Below are 25,769 nucleotides of genomic sequence, written 5' to 3'. Positions count from 1 at the left end.
AATGCACACACCAGGAAAGGTGAGCTGTGACACACAGCTCTTGCCTGGCGAGGCTCAACAATCTCAGCTCTCTTGCCTCAGCCTGGCATTCACAGTCCCTCAGGTAGGTCAGCAAGATCTTGCTGCAGGGCTGTCACTCTACAGCAGAAAGGCAGAGAGGCTGCCAGCCAGCTGGAGAGGTGGGCAGGTGGCTTCTTTCCTGAAAGGCACAACCCTCATTCATGCCATAAAGCAAGGGGGAAAGGGATTCCTGTGTATTTCTTTCCTCCCCACAAACAACCCCCTCCACATGATTACAAAGCCCCGTGTTGCACTCTGGTTTTGGGAAACTGCTGTGCATTAGCTGCAGAGCACAGCACTGAATACACATTCTCACTATTTGAAAACTCTTTTGTATCTCATTGTAGCAGGTTTTTATCTGCAAGTTATAAAAGAAAACCCCTTTCTCAGACCTCAGCAAGACTCAGAGTTCCAGCTCTGCCTTCTCACTTGGGAATAAAAAACGACTTGTGTTATTGCTCAGTGGACTGTGCAAGCAGAAGGCACAAAGGCTACAGACATGGTTTTCAGGAAAGAAGAACCAGGGAGGAATTAAAGACAGCCTTTTAGGATTTTTTTTTTCTCCTATTAATATGTCACTTTTGAGGAGAAAATCAAAATATTACGGGACAGATAAAAAGAAGGATGAAAATCAGTATTGAGAGTCACTCCTAAAAGGTGCGCTGACTAAACTTAGCAACTAATCCCTGAAGTTTCATGGAAACAGATTCTTTGCAATTTTGCAGTCATTCTCTGTCTTTAATGGACACGTCAACTGTTTCAAGTGTGCTTTAAAAATATTGTGTGCAAAATATTATTGAAATACCGTAGAACTGAAGTAAAATCCACGGACAGGTGACAGGAAAGAAAAAAAAACCTACCTCAAAACTCAAGATCCTAAGTGAAAGCCATGACTGTAGAGTTAATGTGAAGTGAGACACCGCCTCCTTTGCTAACTGAGACAGACTTTGATGTATGACAATTTAGAGCACTAGGTACAGTATCTAACCAGGAACCTCTTTGTTTTTTCTCAGGTAACAAAGCAAGAGCCTCCACAAGTGCTCAAACAATGAGGATGATGGCAGAGGTCCACCTTTTCTACTCTAGGAAAACCCAAGGCAGAGCAGCAGTGTTTCTTCTTAGCTCTAGAGTGAGTCTCTCTCCCTCCTGCAAAGGTAGCACCCATGGCCAGGCACCCTGACACTAAGTCAGTGAGGCTCCAGCTCTCCTGGAAATGCCCCTGCCTGCTTGTCTTCGGCTTCTGTGTTGTTTGAGATGCTGAGAAGTCCCACAACTTCTGCAGCGAGGTGCATGCAGCAGCTCATCCATCTCAAAATGTCTCTCCTTCTCTGTTCAGAGGGCTTCATTTCAGCAATTGCATTCAGCCTATGCATTCAGGCTTCTCTTGCAAGGCTATAAAGCATATTTCAAAACATCAAAGATACAATTCTGAGACAATCTGTGACTTCTGATGCCTGGGAACCTACTCATGAATCTGGACAAATGGCTTCAGTGTAGGCAAAACTAGTGTACAACTTGGATAAAAAGACAATCAGTCTGTGAAAGAGACAACCAAGGGTATATAAACTAGGAATTCACTAAAGCACAAGAGGCACAAATGGGGTAGCCAGAGCCTGACTGTGCCAAGTGTCCCAATACAGGAATTACAGGGTGTCAGCTGCAGTTAATAGCAGCAGCTTCAGAGCGAAGGAAAGGAGATGCAATTGAAATTCCTGCAATGGATGTTACACTTGTAAGGCTACAGGACAGTACCAGTGCTAGAGATTTTTTGTACATTCAAGGGAAGGCTGGAAAAGTTCATGGAAAAGGAATCGTTTAGAGTTACTAAAACCACAAGTGACTGAGCTGAGAGTGACTGAGCCCTAAGCAGAAAACCAATAGAGTCCAGGGAAGAGTTACTGAAGACTCTTATATGTGCTTGTCATGCCCTTCGTCTTCTGTAAATGCCCATTTCCACCTGCTGCTAAAGGGACTGTACTGTCCTGGGCAAGTCCTTGCTCTGACCCAGGACAGTCACAGAAATGCCCTGCTATCCAACCCTACATTCCTTACCACCCACCACTGCCACACCACCCTCATTCATAAGGAAAACTTCAGAGTATGGAGCCCTCTGATGGTACCAGTTGGGTGTGCAAATCTCAACCTAATCAGTAAATCTCAACATAAACAATAAAAAGGGAATATTCTCTAAACAATAAAAAGAGAATATTCCTCTCAGACCAAGAAAGACATCAAGAAAATTATAATTTTAATAATGTTATTGATGGTGCTGCTTTCTGAATTTCAGTTTTCTGATTAGCTTTATACAGTCTGAATAAGCATCTAAGAAAAACAAATTCTTTCATATGGAAAAAAAAAAAAGTATTTGTAGTTTATAAAATTTATTTGTTCCCAAATGGGCACAAAGTACTGTTAATGCTTAGTATTACCATGTATTAATTTCATTTTACGTTTAGCCTCCCTTTATGAGATCCAGAATAACCTTAGAGAACAATCTGAACCTCTCTCCTCTGTGCTATTAATCAGTCTTCCAAATTTTGTAACCACTTTCACATTTAATTAGAGTTTTATCCTCCAGATATTGGACCATATCTTGACCTTTAAGGGATACAGCTGTCTGCTTATCCTTGATGATGATGACTGCTATTCAGATTTAACTTCTGTCTACACTTCAGTGGCCAGCTTTGATACCTTTAAGTGAATTTTAGCCCCAGCTGACTTGTTTCAGTAATTTCCTTAAGATATTATGTGGCACAGCATCAAATGCCTTTGTAAAGTCTTGATGCAATTCTGTCCTCTGCTAATCTTCTGGCTTCATCATAAAAAATGTGGAGGGATAAACATTCTAATTGGCCTGGCTTGGTATACTGCAGTACCCCTGTGCTGTATCAGGGTCTCCTTACACTCTTCACCTCCAGATAAATACATTTCCCCCTTCAGCTTCACTATTTATAGTATTTGTTTCAGTTTGGAGCCATGCCCATAAGACAATAGTTTCCATAGTTACTCTTAATTCAGTTTTTAAAGACTTCTGGCGTGCTGACATTTTATTAGTCTCCTGATAGTTCCTCAATTCTCTGTGGGGTTTTTTAGCAACTAGCTGTTCCATCAGTTCTTTAAATATCTGAAGGGACACCTCAGATGCATTTGTTCAAGTGATGGTATTTCATTATGTATTTCTTACTTACTTTTTCCCAGCAGTTCATAATTACATCAATGATTTCTTAAGCAAGCCATTATTTAAAGTTTAATCTCCTTCCCAATAAACTTCATGGCAAATCTCCAATTAGTCTTAGGGAGAATAAGAACGGGTCTCAAAATTTATCTCCTTATTACAAATTAATTACAATTAATATTTTCTTGGTCAAGTAATTTTGTGTTATTGTGCCTTCAAGACTTATAACACAGTCTTTTCATATTTTTTTAACCTCTTGGCAGCTGTTTCAGTGTGTCCTCATCTCCCTGTTTCTCTCCTGTGTAGTAAACATGGGATATAAAACCCTGTTTTGGTGACCCTCCAGTTTTCTGTTTCTAGCACATAATGTTTCTAGTTCATAATGTAGTTTTACTTGTTTAAGTAGCCCACAGTGACCCATTCTCTCTTCGTGTCTCCCATTTTCATTGGAACAAGACACATTTCTGCTGGCTTTTCATTACAGTATCCTCTCACGTTCCCCCTACCGCCCTTCCTCTTTCCACAGAGCCTTTTCTGAAACTCTCTCAACTGATCCTGTGAATGAGATTTTCCTCATAATACTACACCCTTTCACTGGACAACCAAAACTCTTCAGATAGCCAAGAAGAATGTACAGTTCATTAATAAAGTTAATGAAGAAAGTCTAAGTGATTCGTTCCTCAGTGTCATCTACTGATCTCATTTTCTTGTAACTCTAGAGCTATAAGCATTTTACATAAGCACAGAAGACGGGATCTAGGTTGATGTCACTGCTTTCATACCATCACAGTCTGCTGTGACTGAGGTGATGTGGCAACACAGGAAAGAGACCATTGCTTCCTCCCCCCCTGCTACCATGAACACAGTCAATTAACTGCTCAGGAAACACCAGGAGGATTGTGTTAAATCAATGAGAGTAGGAGCACCAAGACATCCCCTCTCCTTAGCTCCCAGACTGGATGAGTAGTGACACCAATCTTAAGTTTCTCTCCTTTGACTCAGTCACTTACTACAAGCTCTTATACTGCTTTTCAGATCTGTGATTATTTAGATATATGCTTTGTGTTGACCCAGGCTGGATGCCAGTGCCCACCAAAGCTGCTCTGTCACTGCCCTCCTCAGCTGGACAGGGGAGAGAAAATATACAGAAAAGCTTGTGGGTCAATATAAGGGCAGGGAGAGATCACTCAGCAGTGACTGTCATGGGCAAAATGGAATTGACTTAGAGAAATTAATTGAACTTACTATCAGCCAAAATCAGAGTAGGATAATGAGAAGTAAAACAAATCTTACCCCACCCCACCCTCCTTTTTGGGCTGTACCTCCTCCCCAATCTGTGGTGAAGGATGATCCAGAATGAGGGTTATGGGCAGCTCATCACAGATTTTTTCTGCTGCTGCTCAGGAAGAGGAGTCCTTCCCCTGCTCCAACATGGGGTCCCTGTCACAGGACACCGTCCTCTACAGGCTTCTCCAGCATGAGTTCTTCCCATGGGCTCCAGCTCCATGAACTGCTCCAGAGTGGGTCCCTTCCCACGTGGTGCAGTCCCTCAGGAACAGCCTGCTCCAGCATGGCCCCCAAGGGGTCACAGTCCCTGCCAACAAACCTGCTCCAGCGCGGGCTCCTCTCTCCACAGGTCTGCAAGCCCCTCCCAGGAACCTGCTCCACCGTGGGCTTCCCACAGAGTCACAGCATTCTTCAGGGCATTCCACTGCTCTGGCATGGGTCTCCTTCATGGGCTGCAGGTAGGTCTCTGCCCCCCTGTGGATTCTTGTAGGCTGCTGGGGGACAATCTGCCTTGCCATGGTCTGCACCATGGGCTGCAGGGGAATCTGCTCTGGCACCTGCAGCACCTCCTGCCCCTCCTCCTGCACTGACCTTGGTGTCTGCAGAGTGTTTCTCTCACATACCCCTCTCCCTTCCCTGGCTGCAATTACTTCTGCACAATAAGTTTTTTCTTTTCCTTCTTAACTATGTTATCACAAACGCATTACTGCAATTTCTGATTGGCTTGGCCTTGGCCAGTGGAGTGAATCTGTCTTGGAGTCGGCTGACTTTGGCTCTGTTGGATATGGGAGAAGCTTCAGCAACTGCTCCCTTTAACCATCCCTGTCCCCTCCCTGCTACCAGAGCCTTGCCACACAGACCCAATGCAATACGTGATCCACAATTAAAATGTCACAAAATTTCACAAAAACAGCAATGAAGAGCTATGTTTTCCACGGGTTTGCTCTGGTAGGAATGCCTGTCCACTTAGCACCCATATATGGGCAGATTAGATAATGAGAGTAAAGAAATAAACAATCAAATGAGAATTTGTCTATAGCACTGTTCCTTTAACAACATCCCCAAGCATTTTAATTAAACCATGTTCTGCTCTGAATTATGTCCTACCACTGTTACTTGTGTTCTGAATATATGTCAGCCCTGCAGTATGTTATTTATTGGTAGTGTAGCAATCCTTACAGATTTCCACTTGCTGTACATATGCAGTGCCCTGGAGTGTTTAAAGTCAGAGGAGGAGTGGTGGTATTCTGTGGACCTTGAAAATCCTAGAACTGACTCAAAATCTGTTAGTGACTGATTCACTGCTCCTGCTTCTTACACCAGGCTGTACAAGATGATAATTGCAAAGACCATCTTTAGCCTAAGGAGTTTATTTGCCTTAGGATCTTTCTGCAGCCAATGAAGAGTAGGAAAATCCTCATCTGTGTCTCAAAGGGAGTTCATTGTAGGTGCTCAGAGCTGCTCCAGAGGAAATTCTTCCTCTTGATTCCACAGGAAGCAGGGGGAGAAAAACCTTCCGAGGCTAAATTTAGTCTTTGTGAATTCCCCCTAAACGGTTTCTCTGTGTGTTTGCAAGAGCCATCTTTGATAACCTGCACTATATTCTGGAGTGAGAAATAAGAACAGCAAACAAATTTGGCAAAACCGTCTCTCTAGGACTAACATGAGCTCCTCAGCTCCTTGTCCAGGGTTCAGGGGGCTTTATCTCCACATGCTGATAGGGACAGGGCTGCCTGCAAAGCAGAACAAGTGTTCCTTTATCCAGGCACAGCTGTTGCCTGATGACAGGGGTCGGACAGTGGCTCCTCTGTGATGGAACATGGGTCTGTGTTCAGACTTGTCCAATCACTGCTTATCTGAGACCTGCTGAACTCACATCAAGTGCTCATCATTTGTAATTTTTTTTCTCTAATTTCCTCTATTTCTTCCATGTTAACTGTAATGATATCTTACATTAGTTTTTAAAACCAAAATTACTAGGGTTATTTATCTAATTTTTCTTTTTAATACCACTATTTTTCTTCTTAAGTCTCTCTGTTCTTATTTCATCTATTTTCAGCCTAACCTCACCTACTCCCTTCTGTCTGAGAGCCAGCTTCTGATTAATGTATCTCCACATAAATTCAATTTAGCCATTGACAGTACATTTTTGGTGTTGATCACATGACATCCACCTGGTTATTTCTGGGGTAAAGAGGGAAAATGAGGTAGAAAGTAGAAAGAAAATGCTTTCTGTGTTGAAGCAGTTGTTTTTAATTAATGAAATTAAATTTTACTTGGTTTGTGTGGCAAAGTTTTGGTTGCTGCAGGGAGAAGCTGCTGAAGTTTCCCCCAGGTCCGATGGAGCCCATGGCAGCCAGCTCCAGGTAGAACCACCGCTGGCCAAGGCCAAGCCCATCCACACTGGTGGCAGCACCTCTGGGAGAACAGATATAAGAAGAGGGAAAAGAGAACTGTGCAAGAGCAAGCAGAAGAGAGGAGTTAGAATGTGTGAGAGAAACAACCCAGCAGACACCAAGGTCAGTGCAGGAGGAAGGGCAGGAGGCGATCCAAGCTCTGGAGCTGAGACTCCTCTGCAGCCTGTGGGAAGGACTCATGTTGGATATGTTGGAAGAGGGCTGTCTTCCATGGGATGGACCCCATGCTGAAGCAGGGGAAGAGTGTGATGAGCTCTTCCCTTGAGAGGAAGATGAGATGTTCCCCCTCCCTTGAGAAGGAAGGGGCAGCAGAGAAAATCTGTGATGAACTGACCAAACTCCAAATTCCCCACCCTCCTGTGCCACTGGTTGGGGAGGAGATAGAAAAAAATCAGGAGTGAAGATGGGGAAGAAGGGAGAGGGGGGAGGAAGGTGTTTTAAGATTAAGTTTTTATTTCCCATTATCCTGCTCTGATTTGATTGGTAATATATTAAGCCAATTTCCTCTAGCTGAGTGCATTTTCCCCATGACAGTAATTGCTGAGTGATCTCTCCCTGCCCTGATTTTGACCCACAAGCCTTTCATTACATTTTCTCTCCCTTACTCAGCTGAGAAGGCAGATGACAGAGCAGCTTTAGTGGGAACCTGGTAGCCAGCCTGGGTAAACCCACCATATAAATTTTCTGGTCTCGTCCTTAGCAAGCTACTTACAGTAGCTGCCAGTTGACAAGAAAGTTGTCAGTATGGATTTTATCAATCTTATAAGGTATTGCCTGTCAAGCTGTGGATGTATTAATTTGTACACATAAGTGACAATAAAGTTTTCCAATACCATATTGAGCACAGCAACAGATGTAAGGGTATGAGGTGGAGCTATACAGTTTTGTACTTTAAATACCAATATAGATTAGCCCTAGTGTTCTGTGTGAGCAACAGCTAGACTAGTGCAATTTAATTTCTTGCATTTTTAAAACAGTCATTATGTTTTTAAACATATTTTAATGCCATAGCTCCATCAAAATAATTTAGAGGTTCCACCAGCTTTATTATAAACACCCTTACAGCAATATAGCTACAGTTTACAAAAACTAAGGACAACCTTCCCCCTTAATTTCTGTGTACTACCAAACTGCTCCTGCCAGGAATGAATTAGACCTGGTATTAAGGCAGTACTGAACCCTGTATGTGTTTTTGGAGGAGAGCCAAATATTCATGTATATTAAAATCTCTAGAAATGTATTACTACGTATGTGTTTGCATTCATAAAATTTATCAAGCAAAGCTATTCAGAAAAGGAAGAGCCAGCCTAAGGAGAGATTGAAAATGGAAATATTTTATCACTAACAAATGACTATTTTCATTTGTCTAATCGCACAATAGAATTGAGTGCCAAATCCTCCATTCTCTGCAGACAGTTTGAGGCCTGAACAAAAAAGCTCCATTACCACTTTTTTATTGTTCTTTCTTGAAGTTGAGTAATATATCACTATGAACTAGGTGAAACAAGTGAGGTATAAATCAAGCTAAGTTCAAGGATTAATGAGATTAGCAGCTATCAGATCCATAGGCTATCCATAGACTGACCACTAAGTCTTATGCCCTCAGGAGTTAATTACACAGCTATCACAATACTGAAAATGCACATGACTGGCCTCTACCTGAATTGCAAACAAACCTTCCCACTCTTAGTACAGGAGCAGTGATATCTGACAAAAATGTAGCAGCAAATAATTCAGAGACAAAAGACAGGAAAGTACAGCACAATGTCTTCTGGGCTTCCTCCCATGCTTAGAAGGCGTGAGGGATGCTCAGTGACAAATAAGACAAAAAGGGAAGCCCAGCTGTCAAAGCAGAGGTTGGTACCCCCACTCCTCTCACCAGAGAGTTCAAAATTGCCTTTATAATTAGCACTTGCAGAAAATAATTAAAAATATGCAGTGATCATGATGACTAGAGTGGGGAGACTCAAGCTCTCTGCCTCTTGGGTCTGTTTGGGTGCAGTGCTTCTGCAGTTGAAATGGCGCCATGCAGCCCTTTTGGGAACAGTTGCTGTCAGTGAGCATTATGAACTCACAGTGGACTAAGATGCTCATTCCCAAAGTGTGGCTGGTTGGCTGCAGAAGGCAAATACCAGGAGTGTCAATAAAAAAACAGGAACAAGCAGTGGGGTTAGACTACGGTCACTTTGGGGGTTTGAGCACTCATTAAAATAACTGCCTGACAGAACTGTCAAAATGGAAATATTATGCAAATCGTGAATTCATCCTGGAGTACAACCTCCTTCCTCTATCTTGCTGGCAAAACCACTTTATCAACAAATATATCCAGACTAAAACAGATCATGCAACCAGCTTTAGCAAGAACCTGTAAGCCTTATCCCTATTTTCTCATTTTGGATTTCTTCACCCTCTCAAGGGATGGTGGTCTGAACTCCTTATACTGTCAAACTCCTACTGACCTCAACAGAAAAGAGCTCATGTCAAAACCCAGCTGAGCAGAGCAGCCAGCTGCCTTTGCTTGAGCCAGCTGTTCCCAAACCGAGGTTGCAATCCCACAGGCAGCTGCAAGGCAGGCAGTGAGAGCAGGGTCGGTTCCCCAGCCTATTATGTGCAGCTTCCATGGACTGTGGGAGCAGAAGCTTTGCTACAACAATGATCGTAGGTATCTTCTTTCACTGCTTTAAAGTTGTTTTCCCCTCTTCCTCCCCCTCAACTACTGATGGAGTCTTATTACTGCTTGATCCAGCTGAACCCTAAGGCAAAGTTTTCAGCACTGGGCACACTCCTGCAGAGAGAGTTTTGTATGAATTATAAAGTCAGGGCATTCAAATACTACATCAATTCACTTCCCACAGGCTGTCTTCATGAATGCTTATTCATCTTGAAATGATGGTACTCTAAGAAGTCACTTAAGCTCTTAAGCTTTCCTGATCTCATGTCACAACTTCAAGAACAATCAAAAGGAATAACACCCGGAAAAGCATAAAAACAAAAGCCAGAGTCAGAAAAATTTTTTGCTGCAAATTCTGCTAAATAAAGAGATTGCTCCCTGCACAGATACAGCAAAACATGTTGTGCTGTATAGCTCATAACAAACTTTGATTCAGTCATTTCTGTCACCAAAAGATTATTGCTGTGTCCTCCTCGTTTTGGAACATAGACAAACATAAAAGCCCCCCTGCACAGACCCTTCTAGAGAGTGTAAAGGAGAAGCAAAGAGATGTTCCTCCCACTTCATTGGTGGCTATTTCAGATTCTCATTCTGGCAGAGACATTTTAAAATTTATTTTTTGTTGTCATTACAAGTAGCAGTATTGGTAGCTTTTACAAAGCACTCTCGTGTTTCGAAGTTAACATTACCACACAAACACTGGTTGTGCCCTTCCACAGAGGCTAAGCAATGCATTTCTTACTGCCCTAAATCATGTCTTCCAGGTCTGCTGGAGATCAGAGGGGCTGGCACAGGGGAGCAACTAAGTGCAAGTCACTTGTAATGTTCTACCTGCTAACTAATGAGCAGACAAGCCCTGGCAGGCTGGCTGGAGCTGCAGGCACACAGCACTTGCTATAGCTCATTTCAGAGGTGTAGCGCTGCTTTCCTCTCTCTCATGCCCTCTGCCACATGCCAGCAAGCCAACAGGAGCAGGGGAGCAGCTGACCGCTTCTGATGCCAAGGACTGTGTGCGCACATTGTAACAGCCTGTGCTCGCCAGCACTTCTCAAAGGAAATGAGAAGCCAGTGTTCCTCTCCAGCCTTGGGTGAGGACAGGGAGGGGAGGGGGAAGGAACTCCCCCCTGTACTCTTTATCCTGTCGTGGGAGCCAAGCAGGGGAAACCAGACTTAGGAAAGTGTGTGAATGAGAGACCGTGGCAGGTTGTCCCCCTCCACACAACACAGCAATTGAGGGAGTGCTGCCAGGGCCATGGCACCAGCTCTCCGTGCAGAGTTCACACAGTCTGGGAAAGCAGGCAAGGTGGAACCTTGCACAGGAACCCCTCTGCACCCTGATGCTGGTCCTTCCCTGCCCAGGGCACAGTGCAGTGCCTGGGACAGACAAATAAGTAAACACAGGACAGAGGTGCTCTCATAGCCACAGAAAATGCTGAACTGGAAGGGACCCACAAGGATCATCAAATCTGACTCCTGGCTCTGCACAGGACTATCCTCACTCTTTAAAAACAACTTTGCCCTTCTCTTCCGCAAAGCACTTTCTCCTACTCACTGTCTTTGCTTACTAGTGGGCAAAAAACCCTTGCCATTTCCAGACACCGGACAGGACATGGTAGTGATGCTCCTCTCCTGCTCCTGAACAGGGACATATGGAGAAACTATAACTCTGAGGAGTCAAGAGACATCTTTTTGCCATGGACATCCTGGCTGAGTGTCCCCTGCCCACACTGCCATAGCACTGGGTCTGCAAGATCACTGAGCAGCAAGAGGCAGCTTGCATGAAACAATTTCCACTGTTCACAGGCAGTTTATCAATTGTTTGAGGACCTGTCCAGGTCAAGTTTGGTTCTATTTTCAGAGCTGCATAATGACTGTTGATGGCATCTGCCCACGACTGGCAGCACACATTGATGAGTACTGTAAATGACCAGTTTCCATATGTACAGCCACGTGTCTCCTTTCTGCTCCAGGCTGCTGATAAAGATCCACTGGTGGTAGTTGCTGTTTAATATGGTAAATGATTTTAGAGATTACAGTCTTCTCTTGTGTAATCTTCTTACGTAAGGACTGAGAAAGAAAACGTGAAGTGAAGAATTTGAACATCAAAACAGCAGTGGATCTGGAGCTCAAGATCTTGAAGAACTTTTCTGACTATTCCAAGCTAATAAAAAGCCAACAGAAATAAAATTCATCCTCTTATATATACAAGAAACGTAAATGAGCGCTGCATCTCATCATAGAATCTTGTGTGCTAATCCAGTACATGGTACATAGCTAATCACATGTTCAGTGAACAATACGGGAGGTAACTAAGCAAGTCAATTTTAATCTAAGTAAACAAAACTGAACAAAAAAGTTTCAAAAACTGGAACTTAGAGATTGTGAAAGGGTTGTTCTTAGGATAAGTTTAGGTTGAAGAAAAACACGTTTCTCTTCCTAACCAGCTACCTCATGGTGAAACACACATTTTGAGACATTTTGCATGCTGCTTTATGATTTCAAGCCATAATATTCCATTCAGTTTCCTCATGTGCTGCATCAGCAGCTCCTGCTGTGTGTTGCTTGTAGCTCCTTTTGCTCATTCCTCATAACTTATGCTTGTAGTAAAGACAGAGGGACTGACTTAAAATGTTTAAAATCTTGATGGCAGAGAGTGAGGAATATAAAAAAAACAAAACAAGATAAAGAGAACGGAAAAAAGGTAAAAGCAGAATGGGTGGAAAATGTTGAGAGGCTCTTTTGTCCTTTTCATTCCTATCGATTACTGTCTGCTCTGTTCCTTTCGTTATCTTTCTTTGCTGTATCGTGTGTCATACTGCAAGCTTTGAGAACACTGTGTTCTGATACAATGGCAAAGAGCCAACACATGCAAGACCTGAAAATACCAAAGAGATGAACAATATTCACGGGTGGAGGCTGTTTGCAGTAATGTGAGAAATTTTATGCCTACGGAAGAAAGGTCAGCATCAGGAGAGGGCCTGCCCTGTGTTTACTTCTGAGCATGAGGTATAGAGGGCTCACAGATTTACACAACTCAGTAAGAGATAGAAGTTTTTCACTGCTTTTAGATAAGAGTTGTACCAATTCTTAAAGAGAGCTGAGAAAATACTGAAAAACCCTCCACCAGCATTTGTTCAAACTTTTTAATGAATTCAGTTTAGCTCTGTTTGTCCTTCATAATGTTCTAATGAACAAATATTCTGGTGATGAGACTCATAGACAGTGCAATCATTATGCAGATTATTCAGTGAAAGGTTTGGAATAATGCATTGGTAAAGACTGGATTCCTAAAAGACAGAGGCAACTAATGAAATTTCACCTCTGCCCCGTTGATGCACTAGATATAAAAAAAGGCCTTATTCAGGGAGGTTTTTGTCCTACTCTAAAAGGCGTGATTCTGAAATTATTTAATATTAAATGGTTTTCCTGCTGGACCTGATCAGCCTTCTCAAATGGAAAACACAGTCTAAGCATGCATATTTTATCAAAAACTTTTCTTTTTTCTTCCCTGTTTGTGTTTTTCCTTAAAATGCAAAATCTTGCTTGATGTACATTTCCTTGGCAGTAAGATCAAGACTTAACTCAAGGAAAAAATTGTTAAAGCTCCTAACATTGGCTTTACAATGACGAAACAGACATAGCAAATCCAAACAGCATAGATACAGCCACCTTCTCTTATGCCCTGCAGAATGGGTCTGGTAGAGAGAATGTCCAAAAATAGAGAGAATGTCCAAAAACAGAGAAAGAAGGAAAAAAACCCAGCCTAGGGGAAAGTCTATTGCATGTTCTTGTTTCATGGTGGAAATGGAGTAATGACCAAGTGAAAATCTCTAGATCCAGTCAGTTAAGAAGATGAGAGTTTCCTGTGTTTATTACTGAATGAGAGCAGCCCTGTGACCACAGTGGCTGATGGCATGAGCCCCGCTGAGCTCTGTCCCTGTTGCTGCATGCACCAGTGCTGCAAGTCACCTGCTTTGCTGGGCTGTGCCCACCAAGCAAATCTGCTCCTCACAGGTACTACATTGACATCCAAGTTCATCATTCTTTAGACAGACTTCTCAGGATAGTTCTGGAGAGGTGGTAACTAACTCATAGTGGAACATACTTAACTGGAATTTCTAAAAGGTGTGTTCTTTGTTAGGCAGATAGTGATAGCAAAAACAAAACCAACGCCAAAACCCCCAATGTATTTAAAATATTTTGCTCTCATCACAGAGCCAGGGGAATTTCAAGACACTGATTTTTGCTGATATCTATTAACAATTTTCTATTAATTATCCCTGTGATTTTCCTAAGGTTCTTCCAGTGCTTCTTCTCCTCCTATGTTGTTTTCCATCCTAAGCAGTAAGTTGGCTGTCTGGCTCTCTTCATTCATTGTGACATTAGGTACTTAAGCCTAAGGCGCCAATGTCTCTCCAAAGGTTGTGCAGGGTGGCAATGCTCTGATTCAGGAGACGAAATGCAACTAGGCACACAACTCTGAGTTTCACTTATTTCTTGACCTGTGCTGACAATCTGCACTCTTTTTTTCTCCACTCCTAGGAAGGAGACATTCAGTCATCCAAATATTTCTTTTGGACACGAATACAGCTTAGTTGCTGAATGTATATGAACTGCAGACCTTATTTATAACTGCTGTGTTCTGGATGTGATTGATTGCCTCCAGAAGGGCTCCTCAGATGGAGCTGAGCTGTTTGTTTTGGAGGCAGTGGCTGCAGATCAGTGTCATTTGGTGGTCACCAGATAGCTGAGCTTTCTTAGTGCTCCTATGTACATACCCCACCATAATCTGTTATTTTTAAAGTCACTAATACTGCTTACTAGAATTCTGAAGGAAGTTTTTTTCCTCTGGTTCTGCAAAGTTTTTGCTTTTCCTTTTACACTGAGGTCATAGTTTTACATCTCCTCTCAATCCTCTTTGCCAAGTTGCCTTTTTAATTCATTAACCTAATGGCATAGCATACACAATGTAATTATTCTTTATTTATATGTAACACCTAAATATTTTCCAAGTAATTGAGGGTAAGGAAAACAGTAAGAGTGAATCTCTTATGAAGTCACCTAAAACAGAGATTACGTTTTTTCTTCCCAGAGTGACAGCACAAAGGAAGTTCACTGACTCCAGCACAGGAGATGAAACAGAGAGATTCAGCTCAAATACACTCAATGGATAAGCAAAGAAGGATTTTCACAGGAAAACATTCTAAAAATAGATCTGGAATTTGATGGCACTGTATTTCAACAATATAATAATGATAATAATGATAACAACTACTACTACTACTTTATACCTGTTATGACACCATCTCAAGTAATGAAAAAATAATATGCCCTGAAACTACAAACAAGTAATTTGGCAATTATCTGGAGGAATGCTTCTAGAGCAGCAAACCCAGAATAAATTCAAGGAATGAAGTGATGAGAGAGTCTGAACAGCAGAAACCCTTCTGCTTTAAGAGATGTACATGTCGATGTCTATTTCTAGACATTGCTTCTAAGCTAACCAATATGTCCTAAAATAACACCAAAACACAGATTAGGTCAGAAAGGAATGTTGGCAAACACCATCACAACACTGAGATCCTCCTGGGCTCCACTTCAGATTAAATAGTTCCACACAGCCCTGAGTACCCAATGGGAACTGCTGAAAGGATTAATTGTGGCCTACTCAGGTTTCATCTCTCCAGTAAATGTCCTACTGAGAGTAATAAAATACTGGATAACAGTGGATTACAACATCAGGAGTCCTGAAAGCATTCAAAGAGTGACACTCCAAAAGAACCCCTCTGGACTCTATACCCAAACTCCACACAAGAATGGTACTGGTGGCATTTTGGAAAGATGCTGGTACCTGGTTTAGATTTATTATTGTATTCTGTGTTTTTGTTTCAAAACATTTGAAATGACCATTAAGTTCTGAAAGGATGTACATAACAAGCTGAAGTTTATTTCCCTCACATTTCAATAATTAGTAAACCACAGTATGATCTTTATGTGCTTCCTATTCATTACAAGTCTAAGGAACATAAAATCCCTCAGGAACAGGGAAAAATTATTATGCAGTCACAGAAATGGTATGCACCAAATTAGGTTGATTTATTTAGTTTTTAAATGTGAGAAATATAACTCCATTAGAAAATTGTGTCAACATGCTTAGAAGTAAAAAGGGAGACAAATTTAAGTTTTGAATATTCCCTTGCAGTATACTTTGGAGGCAAGCAGGCAGAGACTCTCTTAAATAAATACTCCGGAAGATGAAAACGTATCAGAAATGATCATTACCTCCAGTTTTGTGCACTCAGGAGGGAAATGAGGCTCCCATGCTTTGTCTTGTTAGTGAACAGACCATCATGGGCTGGAGCAGCACAGTCCATGAGCAGAAGGGCAAAAACCTTGTGTGCAGTTTAGGTACACATGCTGATTATGGAAGTCACCTTATCTTGCTGCAAAGAAGCCCCATGCCCGGAGGAGCCTTCTGTAGCTGTGTGTCTCTGTAGTGACCTAAACAATGTGTCCTCCAGCAGCCACTGGCAGAAAGGGATGTACAACCTGAGCAGCTGCAGGAGGACTTTCTCCACTACATCTAAAAGAATAGTTCTCTGCTGTATGTTCTGTGTACAAGTGCTCATTTTAATTAAGGTTTAATCTCCTCAATCTCTAGCTAATCCTTGGTTCTCTGTAATAATATTCCCGCAGAGGACTCCAGGGTATTTTCTGGCATCAAACAAATCTTAGCTGCCGGGTTTGCTCTGGTTTTACAGACTCCTGTGTATCCTTTTTCTTTTAAATTCTGAGGAATATGTGAGGCAGAAAAAAATATCACTGTTGAGCATTAATTGGATGATAATGGCAATTTATGGATTCGAGGAGGAGAAAAGGTGCCACTAGAGTGTGTAAAGTGGGCAGCTGGCACAGTAGCTTTTGCCAACATTTGTGTCAACGTGGGAGTACAGCAATATGGTAGCTGTTAACGTTGCACTCAATAAATATCTCCTCATATGTGAAGATGTGACTAGCCTTTTGGAGGAAGAAGCTGAGTATTCTCTCTATCTGTGGCAGGATTTTAAGTGTAATCCCAGGAAATCTCAGCAGGCCTTCATGTGTGCTTAAATACTGTACACATAAAATTGCTTTCTGGAAATGTAGCACATAGGGAAGCAGTGAAATAATAATGAAATAATTCACACATTGAATTATCTGGAGAAAAACAGTGTAATGCTCAACATGGCACTTTTTCTCAGCTGATTCAAGCCTTAAGGAAAAATACACGGGCTTGCTGTTGTCCACTGCATGTGACAATTTTTGTTACTATGTGACTTGGTTTCTGTATTATGTATTTGTGAATCCACAAAAGCACTTAAGTTATTCCAAACTTATTTTGTTGCTGTTAGAAATAGAATAGAATTGTTATTTTAGGACTGAGGACATTGTTTCTGTTACACATGAATTTGTAACTATTGGAGCTAAACAGCAAAAATGATACTATATATAAAAGGCAGTAGATATTTTTGGGGTATTTTTCTACAGCTATTTTTTACCATGAAGTTTCCTCCTGTGGATTTTCTACAATGCTTACACAACAATTCACTACATTGTTTTAATAGGGGGAAAAATCTGGTGTTAGGGTTCTGTCCTCTCATTATGTTCTGTTTCCATTTTGCCATAACATTTGTCTCTGTGAGGAGTGTGTCCACACTTTCTCCACCTCTTCAAAAGCCTTCTTCCCCTGCCTGCATCCACCACTGCTACTCTTCTGAGCGTCATCTCTACACAACTACTAATTCTGTATAAATCCCACAGCCCCATTCCCTTGTAAGAAAGATCTCTATAATAAAAATTTATCATAACATCAACAACCAAAACATCATCATTCTGAAGAGTCAAACCCACCGAGATTTTCAAGAATTTTTGTCTGTGAAGCCTCAAAAAGTTTGACATATTGTTGCAAGTAAAACAAATAGAACTGAAGCAAACTCAAAATATGTACTGTGTAACAAACTGTCCAACCGAAAAACTTGTAGAATCAACTGGCCACACAGGTAGAGAAAAATGTCCATTTGGTTTTAATGATGCCTATTCACGCTCCAACCAGCCAACAAAATGAGGAGTCTACCCACAGAACATCACCCATGTATTTATTTTTACATTGACTTAGGCATAGAGTGTCTTCTTTGAAAGAATTTGGGCATGTAAGGTGGTGTAGAAAAAAGTATTAAATGACAGTGCTATTTCAAACTAAAATGACAAAATGCCTTACTAAAGTGCTTTGGGTACTATGATGGACAAAAATGCTCTTGTGTGCATAGGAAATTAAGTTTTATAGTTTAACATGCAAATATAAGAAGGGTCATTTGCACTTTCTTCCTGAAAAGCTAATGACTCACATTTCCTAATAAAACACTTCCAACAAGCCTCATTAATGCAGCTATTTACATTCACAGATACTGGCATAAGTACACGAGAAGGGAAGATACTTTCTTCATCCTATCTCTCAAGCCTAAAAGCTTGAGATTTATAGATGTAGATAAATATCAAACAGCAACTCTGCCTCACAGCAAAACCCAAGCATAAAATAGCACCCTCTGAATGGAAATGATGATCCTGAAATGTTGCTCTGGAAAGTGAGATTTCAGCAGGCTGATTTTAGCAGCAGGTGGCCAAGAAACACTAAGGCAGAGGTGGGTATAATTTTTTTCCTGCCAGCATGGAGTCAGCCCATCACAGAGGAGTGAAGAGCTCATGGGGATGGGTCTGGATCTTCCCCAAGAAGGACAGAGGAGTGGGGAACCTGAGCACTCTGCCAAGTCACCACTTCTCTTCCAGTTGAAGAACAAGGCTGTGTTGTGCCGCTGCTGCCTCATTTGTATTTACCAAAGAGGTGGAAGAGCAGCCTCATGCTGCCATCACTCGACCAGTGAGACAGTGTAATTGAGGGGTGAATCTCCTACTTGCTGTCTGCCATGGTGTTCCCACGGCCCAAGGACACGGCAGAGCAGGAATGTGTGCACTCACACATTGCTCAGAGGGGCTGAGATCCGTCCCCATGTCTCTGTTCCAGCTCGGATCTCTTTCCCAGCAGATCCCACCTGCTGAGCGAGGTCTGGCTTGTAGCCAGCCCCTGGGTGGAGATCTGTCCTGTGGATGCTGTTGCGTGGTTTGTGTGTTTGATAAGAACAAGATCAGGCTGCAGCCACGGCTGTGCTGGCCAGCTGGCCTATCAGTGGGGAAATACTGGATAACTGCATATTGCACAGAGACTACTCTGCCATGACACAGACAGCGGTATTTTGGAAAAGCTTCTTAATCAAGCAGTAATCAAAATAAAGGGAGCTGGAACTTAATACCCTACATGACTAACTTTCTAATAAGAACTAAAATGAAGGGAAAAAAAATCAGTAAATCCAAGCATGCTGAGCCATGTGAGATACATGAAAATGGAAGGTTATATCTATGAAAATTATAAAGTTGAGTACTATTTGTTTTATAGTGAACCACTGGTAGAGTTTAAGAATGTTAAGGGAACTTGAAGCAAAACCATTTCAGCTGCAGAGTAAAAGCACTTATTTCTTAAACAGGTACCAAAATAAGTAGTCTGACATCCCACCCTGTAGAATAGAGCATTTTGCACATATAGGTATATAAAATTCCACTCAGAAAACAAGGAACAAACAAAAAAATTAAACCTTTATCCTTTAGTATTTGTTAGAAAGACATTCAAGTCCAAGAAAACAAACCATATTTAAGCTTTGTCAAATACTCATACTAAAGAGCAGGTCTAACCATTCCTTCAGAAGAGGGCACCATCTCTTACATCTTATTTCCAAAATTACATACATGTACTCCCCTCCTCCAAAAATAAATTTTGAAAAGTATTAATTTCATAGAAACAGCCATATTCTTTTGAACAGATGGGAAACCTGATGGTCTGGGATGCAGTGAATCCCATATTTGCTGATTTCAGGAAGGGATATTTCTTATTTTGAAAATTGGGTTTAGACAGTTTTCTGACTTCACAGCTTAGAAGAAGATCAGCAATTTAGAAAATACAATTGTATGTTGATAAATTCTGGAGCTATGTGGGAATTAGACAAAAAATACAAGCAAAGTACATATCTGAAGAAAAATCCATGTAGTAGTTGTCCTCATAACATGGGTATTCCCACTCAACTCCCTCAGTCATTGCATACCCATGATTGCATCAAGACATTAATTGTACAGTAAATTCTCCTTGTGCTCTCCATAGCATCACCACTCCCTGCTTCCCACATATCTGAGCATCCCATTGAATCTTATCTTCCATTCAGTGGGTCAGGTCCTTCCAAGCCCCTCCATATCCCAGTTTCTCTGCTCTCTTTAGCCCCTTCCTCTCATCTCTCTCCTAGCTCCCTCTCCTCCCTGTCTGCGGTGTCCCTCTGCCCCAGGAGTGCTGTACCTCGTGCCCAGGGTGATGTCTGGGATCCCGGCTCGGGGAGCTGCCTTGGCTCACGCTGCAGATGGCAACTTCTCTGTGGGCCCTTGCCGTCCCCGAGGGCTCCGCTGTGCCCCGCTGCTGCTCCTCCCCCAGCTCCTGCCAGTCCCCTCATCGGGACACAGAGAAGAGAGGGTTTGTTGAAAGTTGTGTTGGGGCCTCTTGAGGGAATGGTCCTGCCCACTCTGGCCACTTGCCAGGCTCCAGAGACACCTGAAGGGAAGGGTCACTAGGGGTCCTGGGATATTTCTGTTCCCATCCCAAAGTCAGACGGGCGTGAGCTATGAGTTCTGAAGGCACTGCACCTACCAAAATCCCTGCGCTGCCAGAGCTCCTGGTAACCTCCCAGTACCAAAACTGGGGAGGCTGAGCGGGGGGGAGGAGGTGGCTGCACAGCCAGGCTTCCCCTGCTGCCGCTGTCATCGCATTTGCATTGCAGGGAGATGATCTGGCTGCCTTTGTGTGGCCCTTTGGCAGGAGCCCAGCAGCATTTCTGTGCCACTGCTCACATTGTACTGCAGGAGCATAAACACAGGCTTGTCCACAGTGCTCTCAACAGCTCTGGAGGAAATCCATGATTGCCCAGTGTCAAATAGGCCAGAGAAGCTGTGCTTTCTCTACACTAGCTTCTGTCCTTATCCTAATACCCTGGCTCTTGTAGGAATGTGGAAATTCACTGGTATCAGAGAAATAGGGCAGTATGATGTTACTGTGGTAAATATTCTCATTCTGAGCTTGATGCTACAAAATTGTCTTTCATGCTCCACTATTTTTAAAGACTCAGACTGGCCAGTATTTAACATTTCTCAAAACCATGCCAAGGTGCCACAAAGATAAATAAATGATGCAGAATATATATAATGTTTGAGAAGAAAATAAAAGAGAGCTAGTGTGAGGAGAAAATTATTTTGAAAACAGAAAATACCATCTCAACCAATTCTTTCCCTACACTATAAATATTTAAAAGCATAAACTATGCTTTTAAATTAGTTATCAATACTCTACTCCTTCTTGTCAAATTTCTGACAGAGAGAATAATCCTGGAAAACATAAAGATCTTTCATCTGCCTAGTAGTCTTGGTACCCTACTGGCTAGGTACTATATGTGAGCTACTTATATGAGCTACTGGATCATTCTGCTGACTTTGCATGACCACACAAATTTCCAGGCCTGAGAACACAAGAAATAGGTCAGAAAAAAATCAGCAAGGTTGGTTCTCTCCAAGTTTGGAGATCTCTAGACCAGAAAAAAACTCCACGTGCTTCATGAATTTAACGCATGAACTTGAAACCCTCTGGCCTTCCTTGCTGATCTTTCTGCCTCCTACAGCCCTAACTGGACAGGCACTGGTCCAGTCTGCTACAAACACGGTGCCCACCTCCCCCTGGGCCCCACCATGCACAGAGCAGGAGCTCATGCTGCTCCTACAGCAAACTCTGAGGAAATTCCAGCCGCTTTAACAGAAGCTGGTGTACATCTTACAGCCCCAGATGGTGTGGGGTTTTTTCATTTTTCTGTTATCACTCGGGCAGAGCTGCTTTGCCCACAAGGAAAGCCCTTGGCTGTCTGTAGCATGTGGTACCCAGGGAAGTGTAGGTGTGCAAGCAGGACCTCCCCCTGCTCCCCTTTGCCTGTCCCACAGTGGAGCAGGCAGAGGGGTGAGGCACACACAGTAACACACTCTCAGCTGCTGCTTTGCTTGTCTGAATCACAACATGGCATTTCATGAGTAACCCCTTTTCCACAAAGACAAAAGCAGGATTTCGCTGCCCATTTCCCTAATGCTGCAGAGACCAGCTGATTAAACTCTTCGGAAATGCCTGTAAATTATCTTTGTTGCACTGACTTCAATGAAGCTAGACAAACTTATACCCACTAGGAAACTAATCCTTATGTATTACTGCAGTAATGTACTACTGGACAAAGGAATATAATTACAAATGTAAATATGAATATGAAAAGAAAAAGAATCTTTCTCTTTCCTAGAAGCTGTTACCCTATCAGATTTCTGCAGGACTATAAAACTCTCCAGGCTACAGGCTTTATTCTCTCTACCTTTCACCTGAAATTAATATTGTTTTAAACAAATGAAATCTTTATAATTTTTCCTATCCCAATTTAGTTACTATTTCCAGCTCTGCATTTAATTTTTAATAAGAACTTAAATATGTACCCTGATCAAAAAATTAATTTCCTTTTGAATTACCCAAACGTTAAAACTGTGCTTCTGTGGCAAAGAGATGGCGGTCTGATGAACAGAGCCATCTACAGAAATCTTTTTGATAATGGTGTCCTTCTTTCAAATCCAAACATTTCCTTGATGTAGAATACAAATTGAGCTCTAGTGTATAAGTCAGCTAGGATTTCAAAGTTGGCCTTTATACTTTGCCATTAATTAATTCAGTCCAAGAAATTCAAACAAAGATACAAACAAAAAAGTTCTCTAAATACATTACATAAGGCATTCAGAATATTCTAATTCATTCCCCTCCAGGAACAGAGCAGAGTCAAAGAATAGTGTACACAGCATGTTTGGACTGTATAAAAAGCACTAGAAACTGTAAGAATAGTTTAAAACCATTTATTTAAAGCTCTCCATTATAAGAGCCATTGTAGAGTATTTGCTAATCAATCTACACTTCTGAGCTCTAAACAATTGCAGGCTTAATGAAGTGTGCTTTTCTTCACTTTCAGATGCAGGAACAAAGTTTCCTATTAAAAGGGAGGAAGTGCAAGCAGAAAGCAGAAGACGTCTTCCAAAAATTACTAGAACTTCTGAGTAATTTAAATATTGGCTAGAAAGTCAGAAACTCATGTTTGTGATCTGAGTAAAAGTCATTCTCTCCCAATACACCCTATCCACAGCTTTAAGAACAAATATTTTTTCTGATACAATGAGGAAGGCCTCCAAAATCAGGGTAAACATACAAATTACTCCATTTAAAAAAAATAAATCTCATTTTCTTGCAATTATCATAACATAACTAAAACAGAAGCTGAGAATATGGGTCAGTGGTCAGTCAGCATAGTGAGATCTTCCAAGCTGAGTCATTAAAAATGGTTTGTGCTTAGCAGTAATACCACAGCATGGAGTAAGAGCAGAGCAGCTATGTCTGTTCAGCCTGAAAGTACATTGAGAGTTTTCTTTTTCTCAAGATTCACTTTCTTCAACTTGTATAGAAACACAAGGGAAACTTATCCCCTCACACCTTTGGCACAAAACTTAGTAGCATTCATTCACCTGAAAACAAGATCTGTTTGACTGGGTAGGGGAAGAGGTAGAGTCACAAATGCAATGTCAGAAAGTAAAAGAAAATAAAAAAGTGAAAAGTATGTTTTGTTGTGCTCCCCACGAACCCACAATATGCTGATGACACCTCCTTCCTTGTCCCTCCTGTGTGACAATTTCTATAAAAGGCCACAAAGTTTAGTGGATACCACAGTGCTAGAAGTACCATTAACTTCTATGAGATTTCCCCAGGCTGATTTCCCCCTCTTAGCTCATTATTCCCTGGAGCCCAACTCACAGAACACTAATTTGTGGCAGCTCTTTATTCCTGCTAGGATCTTGTGTGGTCATTGTCTTTGTGTAACCCATCTCATTATTTTGTTGTAATCTTATTTACTGTGCAGTGAGATCTAGGAAAATCCCACACCAAAGTGAATATTTTATAGGACTAAATTTCTAACACTTGATTGTGAACATGCTGCACAAGAAAGCCAATATTTGACATTCTCTTCACTGTTTATTTTGAGACAGACTTAAAATCATGGGCAATCTTAACAGAGTTTTAGGTTACAATAACTTGCAACATTGCCTGAGACTGTTTGAGAAGATGCAGTTCCTGTGAAGGACAGAGATTAATTCCAGTACCTATATGGGCATAGAGAAGCATATGTATTACTATTTTTCTTTGATCATGTTTGATAATGAAGACTATATTTCAATCATGCAAATTTTTAGGGGTTTGAGGGTTGTGTTTAACATGCATTATAATTAGTGCAAGCTGTTTAAATATTCATCAATGCTCTTTAGGCGCTGAACCACAGGCGCTGAAAGGCAAGAAAGAAAGAATTTCACTTATATATTGTAGGAATCAGCTACTGGGAACAATCTAAATCCAAACCAAGAAAAGATCAATGATTTACCTCTTTCCTCCCTATAATAAATTCCAAATGTCTGGATTCAGTCTTTTTAGTTCACCTGGAACTTGAAGATACAACTAAAAGCGTACGCCTGAATGTATTGTCTCCCTCACCTGAATATCCCAAACCCACAGGAAGCTGATACCTGCATTCTCAGAGCTTATCTATCTGCAGAGCTTTGTTGTCTCTCATTCAAGAATTTGGATTTTCTGTGAGATATGTGGCTTGGAAATGAGTCTGGCACAATATGATCCCTTTTGTTATGTAATTGAAAAACTTCATATCTTCTTTTAATATTAACATGGGTTTCAGAGGAAAGAGGAAATTCCACTTTTCTTAAGGGAACAAAGCCCATCTAATCCCACATCTTTGCAATGTATACGCAGCTATCTTCAGGCATGAAAAGCAGCTTTTGCCATTTGTCCATGAAAAGCAGCATCATGAGGTGTTATCTGTATTTTTATTGTGACTACAGTTTACAGACCACATATTCTGGTGTGGTGACAGATGAATAGTTCCATGGCACAGCGTGGGATGATGGCCCATTATCCAGCTAAGGGTCTGTAAGGAAGGTTTCCATGACAGCATTCTGTGTATCATTGGTATTTTGGAAATAACATTCAGCTTTGATCTCTGACTTCTGCAGGTTTTACTGTTCCCATGAAACATTATATTAAAAAAAAAAAACAAAAAAAACCAACATGAATATTTTACATACAGCCAGGAATGCCTGGAAGTTATATTCCTGTGATAAACTGTAAAGCTAAGTGATAAACCACAGAGCTATTTGTTAAATGCACCTATTAAATATATTTAATTACTTGTTCTACTCTCTGGCCAGTAACCATTCTGTCTTCTTACTCTGAAGTTTTATACTGCTGAACAGGTTCAGACAGCTGGCATTTCCAGCCTGCTGTCTACATTAAAATATAGAATTTTTTAAAACAAAAACTGATTCAAAGCCCAAGAGAAGTTAGTTTCAATCCTGGGCCAAAAAAAAAAAGGCTTTTCTATACATTAAAACATGATGGTTTTTAAAGCACGGTATCTTACTCCACAAAGCTGAGGATGAGTTTAGCACTGAATGACAGGGGAGAGTTAGGACAGGAACGGCCTTAAGAATACTTGACATTCAGATATTCATAAGTTGTTCCAAGTAGAGTAATAATCTGTTTTACAGCTGTTTATTCCTCCACTTTTGGATAGGGATTTTCCAAGGGGTCATAAGGAACTAGATGCCCAGTTCCTACTGAATTTCAGTAGCATTCCACCTCTTAACTCCAGTGTGCTGCTCTGAAGGTTATGAGACATGAAACACAGCCTCTGTAGTGAGTTTAAACCAACAGCGGGGATCTGTGACTTTTCAAGAGCAAGGCCACAATACAGATCTTATCTGCAGCACAGGGAGAGGTCCTGTGCAATGTCCTCCTAGTTTGGAAATGGAGATTTTCTCAATCCACACACGACTCTGCTAAAGCAAAGTACACTATCACATTATGCACATCTGCCTGTAAGCATGTACTTACAATTTATATACAATAAAA

General features: G+C 41.5%; 1 protein-coding gene and 1 long non-coding RNA gene across 2 annotated transcripts in view; both read right to left on the bottom strand.

The window, feature by feature from the left end:
- The window catches only part of PHYHIPL (phytanoyl-CoA 2-hydroxylase interacting protein like), a 55,947-nt gene extending 35,739 nt beyond the window's left edge, over window positions 1-20,208 (bottom strand). The window contains exon 1 of the mRNA XM_066324231.1: window positions 20,043-20,208. Coding sequence (XP_066180328.1) covers window positions 20,043-20,193 — 151 coding nt within the window. The 5' untranslated portion in view covers window positions 20,194-20,208. The remainder of the gene's footprint in view (window positions 1-20,042) is intronic.
- LOC136364340 (uncharacterized) overlaps window positions 1-25,769 on the bottom strand; it is a 148,459-nt gene that overhangs the window by 115,258 nt on the left and 7,432 nt on the right. The gene's annotated exons all lie outside the window — the stretch shown is intronic.

The sequence above is a fragment of the Sylvia atricapilla genome, chromosome 8 (assembly GCF_009819655.1).
Source record: "Sylvia atricapilla isolate bSylAtr1 chromosome 8, bSylAtr1.pri, whole genome shotgun sequence".
Lineage (NCBI taxonomy): Eukaryota > Metazoa > Chordata > Aves > Passeriformes > Sylviidae > Sylvia > Sylvia atricapilla.
The sequence above is the reverse complement of the archived record's forward strand: the minus strand, read 5'-3'. Positions and strand labels throughout refer to the sequence as shown.